Source organism: Poecilia reticulata, chromosome 6, assembly GCF_904066995.2.
Source record: "Poecilia reticulata chromosome 6, P_reticulata-male-v2, whole genome shotgun sequence".
In the NCBI taxonomy this organism is placed as follows: Eukaryota; Metazoa; Chordata; class Actinopteri; order Cyprinodontiformes; family Poeciliidae; genus Poecilia; species Poecilia reticulata.
In genome coordinates this window covers 7,519,867-7,533,802 of record NC_088835.1, presented here as the reverse complement: position 1 = coordinate 7,533,802, position 13,936 = coordinate 7,519,867, and the positions used below count along the sequence as shown (strand labels likewise).

Sequence of the window (13,936 nt, the reverse complement as noted above, 5' to 3'; positions counted from 1 at the left end):
TGGCAATAGAAAGGCTCAGAAGTGGCAGCTATCTTTAATAATGGTCAATCATACTGAACTTGAACTAGATAATGAGAAATGTGAAAAGAATATGACCTGAGAGGTAAGAACAGATGTATGTTTGTATGCACATTTGAAAGATTTTTACAGCAATATGCTCCACTATTAAATGGTGTAAAAATGGCAGAATGGCACTAATGTACAGCACAGACAGAAACATGTTGGCTTGAGTCTTGGGAAAATGTCATTTTTTCATGAATTGATATGGATGTGGAAGTTATATGATCTGATGTCATCCTGTGATGGATGTTTTTCCAGAGATGGTTGGGTCCGAGGGGTCTCTGTTTCATGGCGTCGAGCCCAGCATTTTTGCCAGGCTTCTGGATGCATCTGTTGAGTCTGAGGGAACATTTTGGCCCCCAGAATCTCACAGGAATGCTCCAACTTTCATAAATCACTGTCTTGATCTGCTTCACTGTTCCAAAATATTCTAACGCGCTGGAGTTAAGGATTTAGAAAAGTATTTCCTATGCATCACAGTGACTTTCTGTGTCTTGAGCTATCACCTTTGTGAGGGCGAAGCAGGTGGCTCATTTAAAGCCTCCCTTTTACATCTCCTGCTAAGAGAGTGGAAAGTCTTAGCTGAGGAAACTGGGTCTTGGAAGCTGTCCATTTTCATTTTCAGAGCATGTGCACTGGTAATTAATTGACTTCCTCCCTGGTTTACATTTTGTCAAGTGCTCCAAAGAGCAGAAACCGAGGCAGGTGGCTGAATTAGCATATCCCTTGAAAATGAGGCAAGTCAAGCCTGGGAAATCCTGCGCCAATCCTGCGCCATTCTATAGCCCCGGAAAACCTCCACAGGGGTAAAGACTGATATCTCAGTCAGAGAACGCCTTTGAGGCCAGGGACGCTCCTGTTCAGCCGCGCGTAGCTGGAGGCTGTGTGATTAAATAGAAATTAGGTCGCGTCAAATGTTGAGATCCCCAAAAAATGTTGGCCTAATTGGTTTCTCTAATTTCCTGATTTTTTTTTAATAGTCAAAGAACTGTCAGTCAGCAGTTGTCGGGTGACTTCATACAGCATCATATGCAGGGGTCCTTTTGTTTTATGCAGCAGTAGCATGCACCTGAATTTGCTAACAACGAAGCAACTGGTCATCTTAAGCGGCGTAATTAGTTCAACTTCAACGGATGAAACATAAAAAAAGTGGTTGAAAGAAAAACTAACTGTTGTTGAATCCTTGGTTAAAGTAATGTTTTTTTCTTCTCATGTTTTACAGAATCCTACTTTGGGGACAGCCACTGTAACATAGTAGCCGTCCAAGATGTCTCAACCTTCCAGCTGTCTCTGAATTTCAAAACGAGTCGCCGAAGCGGCCTTCTGCTTCTGGCTGCTGGAATGGAGGACTACTTGTTCCTGGAGTTGCTAAATGGGAAACTACAGGTGAGGTTTAACTGAAGCAGAAGGAATATACGTTATTGGGAAAAGAGCTATGTGGAAAAACAGGACAACCGATAAAATATAGAGATTTTTCAAAAGGTTAACAGAATATCTAATGTTTCACCTGCCATGGTATACTGACACATAGCACAAATGATACATGCACACACTCGTGGGAAAAGGGTTGGCGTTTTCTAAAAACACTTGTCCGCACAGAAACATTTCCAAAAATTATTTTTTATCAACACAGAACTGTAGAGAACAGCCCAAAATGCTGTTTTTTTCTCACCCGGACCTGTAGGTGGAAGTATGGGACAAGGCCTCTACATTAGGTTACCAATAATGTCAAAAAACATGAATGGTGAGCACCAAGCTGCAAGTGGAATCTTTTGCATGGAGTGAAAAAGTCAAGTTTCTTCTTGTCTCACACTGCATTATGAAACTAGTAAATTGCAGGAAGACCATATAATCTGCTATTTTTATTGTTACGTATGATGTATTTGGGATTATAGAGCTATAGGTCAGGTGATAGGTTGGGCCTATATGTCCATGCTTTCTTGTTTTCGGTCCACATGAAGACACAAGGGCGGGATTTTCACTCTGAAATATGCTTTTAAGAAAAATAGATAAAAACTTTTTACAGTTTGTGGGGCAAAAACAGTAAAAAAAAATTGCCCCATTTTTGAAAGAAATGTTCCCATGTGGAGGACCCAGGAAGTCCTATTTATTTATCTCATTCCCCAATCAAATTTCAGTATCTTTTTTAGACAGAACAGTGACAAAAACTTTTAGGTTATGTGTCATTTTGCTGGAGAATGAGAAATAATTTCAGAACTTACCCACTTTAAATGTTTAACCTATTCAAATTAATTGTAAAACAAAAATAAGCATGAAAATAAAGCAAAGTGGAGGCATTAAGGTGCAGTTTCTTATAACTGTTGCTGGGAATTAACATTGAAGCTCATCATATAAAGGACTTTGTGCCTCTTTCCATCATTTAAATTGCCTGTGATTGAGCCTAAATAAAGTCCAGCTGTTCTTGTGAGCTTTTTCCTCATGCACAGGCCTTCCACAGCATTAGTCGGATCTCTTTGTCAAAAGTGATCAATCAGGAAAAGGTTGCAAAATAAAAAATTAAAAAATTAAAAATTCAATGACATTAGATACATGGAACATAGGGAAGACAGAAATAATCAAGTGGATAAAAATATTTCATGACAGTGACATTATCAAGACTTTTATATGTCGGTCTGGAAGTGATTAAAAATCGGGGGGGAGGAGGAGGACATGTCAGAGGGGAAGCCAAGAGGCTCACAGAGCAGCACTGAAGGAGCAGCAGGAATTTATGACTTGTAATGGCTGTGTAATATAGTTAACCATCTCCCATATTCTTTACATGTGTGGACTGTGAAGAAGGTTGACAAGGCAGAAATCTTTTCTTAAGAATAAAAACCATCTAATTTCAGCTAAATATTGCAAATGCATATTTGAAGTCACATGAGCAGGTTTGATGAAAACAAGGTTGAGCTTTTAAATCTAAAGGTGTGTAAAATAAACACTACACATCACAAAAAAAGTATGTGTACAGTATACATTCTTTTTATGTATACTGTACATGCAGACCTCAATTTATAAATTAATTTTATATTGCAGTTTTATATACAGCATCTAAAAATTGTAGATCTGAAGTTATTTAGTGACCTTCTTCTGTCCTCTTCCCACAGGCACGAATGAAAGTGGAAGCTAGAGAAATCATGCTGTCCTTTTCTCAAGAAGTGCAGCTGAACAACCTCAGGGACCACCAGGTGCTTCTGACATTGCAAGATGGCAAGCTCACCCTGACGATAGATGGTCTGTTTTCAACATACGTCCCTGTGGATGTTGGTGGAGAAAGGCTAAATATTGACCTTGGCCTTTGGCTTGGAGGAACCGGTGACCTGGACACTTCCTATCTCAGCAACGCCATCCCACCTTTCCGTGGCTGCATTACTGACGTTAAATTCGAATCCCATCAGTTCAACATTCTCAACTCGGCGTTTAAGCAGTGCCAAGACACCAAGGAATCTTGCAGCAGTGAGTTTGAGCATACAGACGGGGAGGCAATCAGTTTAAGCACTCCAGATTCCTTTGTGTCCTTCCCTACATGGAGTGGATCTACTCGTGCTCCAAGGTCACTGGAGTTTCTAATGAAAACCACCATAGAGGACGCTTTACTTGTCTTCCACCATGGCCAAACGTCAGATTTTATTGCCATCGGTGTTGTAAAAGGCTATCTCAAAGGGGTTTTGGATCTAGGAGATGGTCTAAAGTCCCTTGAGAATACACAGGTGCAGCTGGATGATGACCAGTGGCACAGGGTCAAGATTCAGGTTAGCCTGGATTCTTTTGTTCTTACTGTAGACAGCCAGCCATCCTCCATTCTTCTCAACTCATCACAAAAACTGGATTTGGTAGGAAACCTGTATTTTGGAGGCATCCAGAGGAAGATGAAGGAAGTATTTAGTGAAAGTGGGTCCTTGAATCGTTTTGAGGACTACATCACATCCGAGTCTTTCATTGGATGCTTTGGTGAAATTAAAGTAAATCAACGGGACAAAGGTCTGCAGGATGCTTTGGTGACCAAAGATGTCCATATAAAATGTGAAGGAGACGACTATGACTACTCAACCTATGGAGAACCTGATGGAATCACCACTTCCTCACCCATCGTTGATTTCGTAACTCAATTTGCTGAGCCTCAATTAAACGACCAAGAATGTCATCTAACTGATTCTGAACCTGAGGTGTTCAGAAATGTAACTAAACTCCTCAGCATCAGCACTTTGCAAGTACCTGATGGTAAAGAAGCCTATCTTGATATCAACAACCTGAGACCTACATTTGACCTCAGGGCTGCTGGGATGAGCCGATCGCAAATTATCTTTACGCTCACCGATGATCCCTGGTATGGCCTGGTTGATGTTAATGTCAATAAAAACTCTCTAAAATTCTCTCTGCTTGATGTGGTCGACAAGAAAATCAAGTATATGCATGATGGTAATGGAGGAACCAGTGATAAGATCTCCTTTTATGTACGTGTTCAGAGTAACAGCTACCTTCCAGAGTGCCTAAAAGGTACCCAAAGTTATTCGATTCCGGTGGAAATTATTCCAGCCAGGGCCTCACCAGGATCCACTGTAGAACTTCCAATCACAGAAAAGGGAAGATCTCATTTGAGCCCCAGCCTTCTTAAAATAAGTCAATCCGCCTCCAATTGTGACCAGTTAGTAATAACTGTGACCTCGGCTCCCTCTTTTGATTTTGGTTACCTGGTAAATAGTCAGCAACCAGGAAGAAGAATCTCAGAGTTTACATGCAGAGAACTGAAAGACGGAAATATCTTTTTCGTACACAAAACAGGTAGGACCAGTGAAATGACCTTGAAAGTGTCGGACGGTGGGTCAGTAACTCAGTCAAGCACTTTTATGTTTTTGGCAATGCAACCAAATGCAATCATTGCCAGCACCACTGGCCTTAGCGTAGTCCAAGGAAGCAATGCGTCAATAGGGATTCCGAATCTGGCTGTCATCCCTCATCCTCGTAATGGGGATATTTTATATATCGTCACACAACCTCCTGTGTTAGGAGAATTAAGAGTTAGGGGAAATGATGGCATGTACACGCAAGTCACAAGTTTTCATCAGTTTCATCTGGATCGAGAACTAATTAGGTATTTTAGCACAGATACAGATAGCCATGAAAACACTGAGGTGGATAACATTCTGTTCGACATCCATTTGGGAGAGTTTGTTCTCCCAAACAACCTCTTCCGAGTTGAGATCCAACCTCCCAAAGTAAAAGTTTCATATCTGGAACCTTTAGAAGCCAAACCTGGAGAGAAGCAGATAATCACAAAGCTTCAGACTGAAGTGCAGGGCAAAACCCCAAATCCGCAAACAATCAAATACATTCTTGTGAAGTCTCCTGCACATGGTAGTCTCCAGATATCAGACAAAGAGTTGAACGAGGGTGACATGTTCACACAGAAGGACATTTTGGACAATGCTTTGAGTTACGTAGTGCGGATGCAAGAATTTGTGGATACTAATGACCAGTTTCAGTTTAGAGTCTCTGCTGAGGACCAGTACTCTCCATTATATAGCTTCCCAATAAGCATACTTTCTGGAACGGATGACTATCTTTTGACAAATAAGCATCTTGTTGTTTTACAAGGAGGTGAGCTAGCTTTGAACAAAAACCATCTCTGGCTGCAGTCTTCAGTTTCCCAGGACATTTTGTATAGAGTCACACAAGAACCAAAGCATGGACGCCTTATAAGGGATGCCCCAGGACTGCCTAGATTTGATGGGGCAGTTAGATATTTTAGTAATGAAGATCTTGAACATGGCAGGCTGATTTACAAGCATGATGGCTCCAGGACTACAAGCGACGAGTTCCACTTCTCAGCCACTGCGCAAGATTCAGACAGTCCAAAAGTGGTGATGGGCATCTTCAAAATACAGATTCAATTCAAGAATGAGCACGTCCCAGTGAGGATAGTGGACAAAGTCTTCAACGTGGTCCGCCGGGGTCAGCGCTTGCTCACAACCGACATCATTCAATTTAAAGATGACGACTCAAATGTCAATGACACTCAAATTGTCTATGCCAGAGAAGGAATTCTTTCAGGCAATATCATGTCGGCGTCCAATCCGTCGCAGCCAGTTTTCCGTTTTACACAAGCTGACCTGAGGGACAAGATCATCTTATTCGTTCATCACGGAGCAGATCAAGAACGGTTTCCCCTGCAGGTTTCAGATGGCTTTCATAAAACCACCGCGATGCTTCAAATCCAAGCTGGTGATCCCTACCTCCAATTGGTGAACAACACAATGATCGTCATTGACCATGGAAGTACCAAGACCCTCGACACCAGCCTATTAAGCGCCGACTCCAACATGGACATCAGAGATGACAGCGAGATTAAGTTCGAGGTTACGTCCCCACCCAGTGATGGCAGGATTATCGTGAGTGGGATTGAGGCTTCACAATTCACCCAGGAGGACTTGAAAAAGGGAGTCGTGTCATATGAGCACAATTATGAAAGCCTTAAGGCCAAGGATTTCTTTGGTTTCACAGTGCGAGCAAAGGAACTGTCTGAAAAAGGCCTATTTAAAATAAAGATTTTTAAACAAGGTTACCTTTCAGAGCCAGAGGTGATAACCAATGAGGTCATCATTTCTTATGAGGGGGAGCACACCATAATCAGCCAGGATCATCTCAAGGTAATCTTTACAAACTGGAGAATTAAAATTTGTTGAAACTTTTTGGGCTGGGATTTTAGTTTCATTTGCAAAAATTGTTTCTCAAAAAAAATTTAATTTTAATTAAGGCTGTCAACATTAACATGTTAATCTACAACGTTTAACATGTTAACGTAATGCAGATTAATTACATTACCTATTTTGACCTAAAAACCCCTCTCCTGTTGACGTTTACCTAGTTTGCAGTAGCACATTACTTAGCGTTGTACTGTGTTCAACAATGCAGAGTCACGTATGCGAGCGAAAAGACGAGCAAGGAGAAAAATTCACTTTAAAACATTGTGGTTAGAGTGGGTGTGCCCAAAGTCGGTCCTCGAGGGCTGGCATCCTGCATGTTTTAGTTCTCTCCCTGGTTTAACGCACCTGGATCAAATGACGGCTCGTTAGAAGCCCTAAGAGGAACATTGACCAGCTGAAAAGGTTGTTACTACTACCAGTGAGAGAACTAAAACATGCAGAATGTCGGCCCCCGAGGACCGACTTTGGGGACCACTGTTAGAACTTGAAACTTAAGTTGTCCCAAGTCAGACTCCCGACCTTGGTTCCTTTGCTGCATGTCTCTCCCCTGTCATCTCTGCCTCCTTCCTATCAGATTACTGTAAAACTAAAGGCCATTAGTACCAAAATTTATTTTTTTAAAACTCATGGACATTTGGATCAAACCAAGGAAGCATGTAGCCTACGTACTACAGTGATGAATTGTCCTTCCACTGAAGCACCAACAGGTTATAGTTAACATTTCTAAATTACATTAGAAACAAAATTATTTCTTTTAAATCTCTCTGAATATGAAAACCTAGAAGACTGATGTTTGGTTTGATGCAATAAAACTCAAATATTTTTTTTAAACTTTAGAGTGATTAATCTGATTAATGTTTTTTAAATCAATTGACAGCACTCATTTTAAGACAATGTAGCAACGATTACAAGAGACATGTAATTTTCCTTTGGTTTGTTGAAGGTTTCTTGAACTTTGTTGTAATGCGTCAGAAGAGGCGTTCGCGTGACTCCTGAAGAATAGTTTAACGTTTCGTAACCCTGCTTCTAATCTACCACATAAAAGCTAGGGCTGATGTGACTATACCGCTGCTGCTTTTAATTTGGTGTGTGCACTAAATTGCAGTCTATTAAGTGTGGAAAACAGAGCACTGAGTATCCCCACAGGAGCTTCCTGAAGCCTGGTGTTATTTCTAAGATGAGCCTGCATGCACTTCATCCTAAAAGCAATTAATGAAGTTTAAATTGCTGGTCCAGTCATAACACACTCTGAGTGCATCTTTGTATGTTTTGACTTTCGAAATAATGAGAAACCTTTTTCCAAAAGTCAAAACGTGAATTTCCGCAACTGTGTTCTCAATTTAGTTCTGCAATATCGACCTGTGGGTGCCCAAACCACTGAAGAATTCATCGAGGAAAGCCTTGACAGATTGGCCCCGTCCAAGATCTGGGATGTGAATTTGACCTTTGGGAGCTTTCGCATCCTTACTATGACATGAATAGTAGCCTCGTCTTCTGGAATAAAAATAAAGTATTAGCATGCCTGCTAGACAGGCCAAGGCCTCAGACTCCAGAGAACAGATTAAAATATTTCTTAGAGGGATGGGCTTTAAATCTGCCTGTGTGGAAAAACAGCAGCTTAATTGTTTCCAAGTGTCACAGAAGTATTTTTAGGAGTTGCTATCAAATTTGTGTCAAAGCATGTTTCTGCTCCTTAATGTACATTATTCCACAGTCATTAAGTGTAAATGAAAACCTGAAGTCAACATTGCATGGTTAGAATAAACAAGGGATTTTCCACAAATTCTGCAACAGTAGTTTGTAATTAAACCGATTTCTCTTGTTTTCCAAACTGGTTGAGACGATTTTTACAGTTTACAGCCTCCTCTCCAAGATATAATGTAGCTTTGCATTATTAATAAGATACTGAATTCTAAATCACATGTGGAAGGCCCACTGGTGTTTCATGCTTGAAGAAGTATTTCACCTGTGTATACCGAGATAAAACATATGATGAGTACATCAAAATGTGGTCTTTGGAGTTAGAAAGCAGCAATTTTTTAAAGGGGCAGTATTATGTAAAATTTATTTTTTTTTAGCTTTATGTCATGTGATAATGTTAATCCCTCATCAAAAACATACCTAAAGTTTTGCTTTGATTCTTTTATGTATGTTGAAGAAATCCATTAATCTTCCGTGGCAAACAATCAGCTGTGGAAAACGTCTCAATGGATGCGCTGTCTTCGATGACGAAGCTCCTCCTGCAGCTCCCCCTCACAGAGCAGCCCTAATCCTCGACTCCCCTATCTGCTCCACCAACAATTAGCAAACACCTGGTGGAACTGAGCGTTTTGAGTTCATTATACAAGCTACTTCTCAGTATAATGCTGGTAAAAACATTATTAAAGGGTTAATAGAGGAGCAAAGCTGTGAAGGCTTCCTGAAGGCAAAGTTTCGGAAAGAGCTGGAGTTTCTTAAAGAGACAGAAGCCCAAATTTAAGGCGTTCTATTACAAAGTGAAATTTCATTTAAGTCGTATTAGATAAATACAGCATATTTATGGACTTAACTGAACTTAACAGTTACTTGGATGTGTTGTCAAACTATTCAGTGTGGCTGGAAAACACATAATGCTACCTACCCCTTTGAGCTTTTATTGCAGATTTTATTGACATTTTATGCACTTGGTTTCCTCTAATGTAGAAAATACTGATGATGTCGACCTTTGCCTTTCAGGTGGAGCAGACCGATATCCTTCCTACAGACATGATTTTCACACTGAAAAGATTACCTAAACTCGGTCATGTGGTCATGCTGAAAAACAGCTCAGAGGTCGCAGCCTCCCCGGTCCTCGACTACATCCACTCTTTCTCTCAGGAAGACATCGATCTGAGCCGCGTCTTCTACGTGTCTGCATCTTTGCAGGTTAGTGGGTACTTCCTTCTATCATGCTGAAACGGAAATAAATCTGAACAAACCCCGTCTCCGATGGCCCGTCGCCGATCATCGGTAAATCATGTCAATGTCCATCTCTTTCAGGGAAGCGACAGCTTCACGTTGGATGTGAGCAATGGTTTCAGCACGGTGGAGGACCTGACCGTCAAGGTGGACATCATGCCCCGATTTATACCCATTCAGGCGTCCAACTTCTCCATCAAGGAAGGCCTCAGTCGAGTGATTAACGAGGAGATTCTGAACATCTCGAATCACTTCTACAGCTTAGCAAACATCGACTTTTCTGTGGAAGAGCTTCCGCATCACGGTGAAATTCGCAACCTGGAAGGGGACGAGCTGTCTTACTTTACATGGGAAGAAGTAAGAATACCTACATATCTTGTTTTATGCTCTCCTATTGGAAATAATACAAACTGAAACAGCAAGATTTTTCTACTGAAACATACTCCTAATTGGACATGAAATCCACACCAATTATCAACAGACAAAAAGATTTAAAAGCAAAATGTTCTATAAATTAAGTTCTGTATAAGGAAATGGAATGACCAATGGAAGAGGTGGTGAACATGCTAACTGCTAGGGAAGCTCCCAGATGTTGATGTACATTGCTCAGGTATGATTGTTGGTCTATTGCACTAAAAGTGTCTCAGATAGATCTTAATGTGTCTGGGATCTTCTTCTTCTTTGTAATCGGATTTAAGTCAGTTGATGGACTGGGCCACTCTGGCAGCTTTATTTTTCCATTCTCTTCAACGGAGTCCCCCTGGCTGTTAGCTCAGTACCATATTCTTGCTGAAAAATCCACCCACATCTCACCTACAGATTCTTAAGGATGTTTTTGTCCATTTCTTCTTTCATAATCACTCATATGAAGTCTGCCAGCACTCAGTGTTGTGCCAGTTCATCTCAAGAACTAGTTCTTAACCTAGTTAAGTCAGGTTAAGAGGAATCGATTCTTGTTTGTAGTTCATCATAAGTGCTTTGAACTCAAATGGCTCTACCTTTAATTATACCTACTTCATTTATCATTTGGTGCCATAAAATAGAATATGGAAAATACCACTGTGTTGCATGTTAATTACAGTTAATTTAATTTATGCACAATTTTGTGTTACTTGGGTTGTTACCAGCATCTAGTGTGAATTTCAGGTTAATAGCCTAATCAGAAATCATTTTCTGTCACTTTCCCTTTCACATTATCTCATAACATAAGTATTGGAAAACAACAAGATGCACGTGCCCAGTGTACCAAGCATGTGAATTCATGCATTTTACAATTCAGTGTGTATACTGAATTGTACAGATGTCTTTCCATTAAATTTGCAACAACACAGATCAACTTAAATGAAAAGAAATGCACATAACGTTTGCATTATGTGCAAAACATCCCACAGTTGTCTCATTTCGAAAAGCAGAAAAATTCATGTTTTTATCCGATCCTAGTGACTCTGGAAAACACGACGTCTTACTCCCAAAAACTGCATCGCGGTTGCTACGCCACACCAAGGTATCACAGTGAAGTTTTCCCTAGCTATTAGCAGTTAAGTCTGTTTTGAGGTTTGTTGTGCTGCAGCAGGCGGAGAAGTGGGGGGGAAGGATGTCAGATCCGCTGCAGTGCATCTATCTGGTCTCCCTCCGTGCGGTTGAGCCGCCTCGGCTTCGGGATACCATGAAAAATGGATGAGTTCTTTCGAGTGGAAAACATCATGCATTGTGAATGGAGAACATAGTTTAACGGAGGTAGTTAGTCCCAAATCTGAAAGTTCCTACAGCTAGCCTTGGTTCTCCCCCTCTCTCTCTCGCTCCCTTTCCTTCACTGAGCCACGGTGGAAAAACTGACGGTGCCTTCGGATCGCTCGGAGCCAAAATAAACCGGCCTGGTGTATTCCTATAATAATGAGTAGGTCCATACAAACGTTCTCCCATTTGCTCCTGCCAGACTCACTCATGTTTTTCCCCAAAGATTTGAAGTTGAAAATGAATTTGTCTAGTGAATAGTGGGAATTATAATGTTGGAGACAAAAACGAGGGTAAAAAAATATAGTGTAAAAATGTCTTTATCTTCCTCTGTGGGAGCAAACCCAACAGAAAAACTGCAGTACATACATTTTCAAATCAGTATGAAATACCTCTCCTCTGGCAGGGAAAAAGGTTATGATATGATAAAGTCATAAATCAAGTCCTGCTGAAGTTATTATAGCTTACAGTAACATAAGTACCAGATGGAAACATGCAGGGAGAGTTACTCAAATAGGTCTTCATGAACTTCAGCCAAAGGAATATCAAGACACATCTGGGTTAAATGTGTCATCTTAGACCGAATGTGTCATATCAGTAGACTCTACGTCAAGCAATAAAGTTATTCACATGTGCAGAAACATATAACTTCTTTGTCAAACCAATACAAGCTCTCTGTTGGGTCTTCTAGACGTTTAAGGGAATTATTTTTATTTTAGTGTGGATCTGTTAATGGGATAAAAACATTTGATAGCATACATTCAGGAGAAGACTTATGATGCATTCTTGTTAGTTTTCTGGCTTAAAGTTGCTGTAGAGAAATTAAGACCAAAGTGGACTGTAGTGTCAAAACAATACCAATTTAAAAAATGTCGGTGGTTTATAGGAATCCTGTTTTATGAGCGTTATATTTCCATTGGGAGGTTGTTACCACATAGGCTAACGATTATTTACGTTGGAAATGTAGCTGGGAGGCAGCGTGCCACCAAATTATCATCCTGGGAGAAACATATACCTGTAAACCGCTTCCGACCGGCGTAACGGCCTGATAATAAAATGGTGTAAATGACAAAAATGATTCAGCAGATTAAGTGAAAGCTATTTAACTGACATTTGCATCAACCAGTGACCCTGACCAAAAATGAGTTTTGTTCTCAGAGTGTTTCACACAGGAGGAATATTATAGTATCGCACTATTTCCAATCTCAGTTTCCTGTGTAGATTCACTGGCTTCTGTCTAAATAACCGAGCAATGTAAATGTTAATGGTTTAGAGATGAAAAAACCCACATTCTGGGATGCTGAGGCTTAATTATAAAAAGCAGAGACTTTTCAGTGTTTACTGAAGAACATAAAGGCAAATCTTAAGATTCTTGAGGGGAAGTTTTGTTGAAAAGCTTTTAACGGTTAACGCTTGACCTACAACAGATAACTCTTTTTACATCGTGACTTAGTAGAAATTAGGGCTGAATGATATGGCTAAAAAATGTAACATGTTACAAGAGTCTGATATCTATCAATAGGTAATTATCAATTCGTCTCTTGCTTTAAATATCTGGAGTGCTACCAAACTAGTGGCGTTTCCCGTTTTATCCAGTTTTCACTCAGCAGTTCTGCACAAGTTATTCAACAGGTTGTTGCTAGGTAACTAAAGAGCGAGTGAGTTAGCTGATGCTACCAACCTTGCTTAGTTAGCCGTGAGAAGTTGAGCGGCTAATTCCCCAGAATGCAGTGTGGTTCTGAATCGGAGTTCTGTTGAATTATTGAACATTCTATCAGACATATTATCTATTGATATTGATCACATGTATGGACCTTGTTAACAGTTATTAATTTATTAAACAGCCCCACTAGAAATCTAGACTACAACTGACCCGCACCAATACGCAGTTCAGTATTTACGAGTTTACCTCTTCGCAGATCTTTTTGTGGAACATAACAGCAAATTAGTTGTGGAAAATTTGCCAGTTTGTGGATCTAAAATATTCAGAAAAACAATTTAGCTTAAAAAGCTAAAGTTAAATAGCCAGGGCAAACGCTACTTGATATGCTAATGGCTGGCATTTGCAGAGCAGCCAATCCAGGAGCACCAGTCTTTTTCCTTGGCACTGATTGGCTGTAAAGAAATAAGTTAGACTCTGCGGTAGTGCTAAGGCGGTTTCCACTGTGCGTATTAATGCACATCAGGGTACGCTTGGTGCTGGAACCATTAAAACAGTCAGCGATAGGTTGAGGGAAAAGGGACTCAGGTATTTTAGAGGGAAGAGGGTCTCAAGTATTTGTGAATTATAGCTATCTGCACAAATCCCACGATTCCTCTTTGCTTGGTCTCACATATTGAAAAGTAACAGCTAATCTGAGACAGACCAAGACTGAAGTGGACTCCTACTGCATTAACCAGTTATAGCAATTGAAGATCTCAAGAAGATTATCTACAAGTAGGAAGGGAACACTATAGGAAAAACCTCACTTAAAGTTTGCTGTAGTCTAAAAAGAAAACCC

At 40.4% G+C, this 13,936-nt stretch overlaps 1 protein-coding gene and 1 long non-coding RNA gene across 2 annotated transcripts in view; one reads left to right on the top strand and one right to left on the bottom strand.

Moving 5' to 3' along the window:
• Positions 1–13,936, bottom strand: part of LOC103465948 (uncharacterized) — a 114,058-nt gene that overhangs the window by 40,899 nt on the left and 59,223 nt on the right. The gene's annotated exons all lie outside the window — the stretch shown is intronic.
• cspg4 (chondroitin sulfate proteoglycan 4) overlaps positions 1–13,936 on the top strand; it is a 91,996-nt gene that overhangs the window by 56,953 nt on the left and 21,107 nt on the right. Inside the window, exons 2-5 of the mRNA XM_008411185.3 lie at positions 1,283–1,446; positions 3,168–6,707; positions 9,480–9,668; positions 9,783–10,058. Of these exons, the coding sequence (XP_008409407.2) occupies positions 1,283–1,446; positions 3,168–6,707; positions 9,480–9,668; positions 9,783–10,058 (4,169 nt within the window). The remainder of the gene's footprint in view (positions 1–1,282; positions 1,447–3,167; positions 6,708–9,479; positions 9,669–9,782; positions 10,059–13,936) is intronic.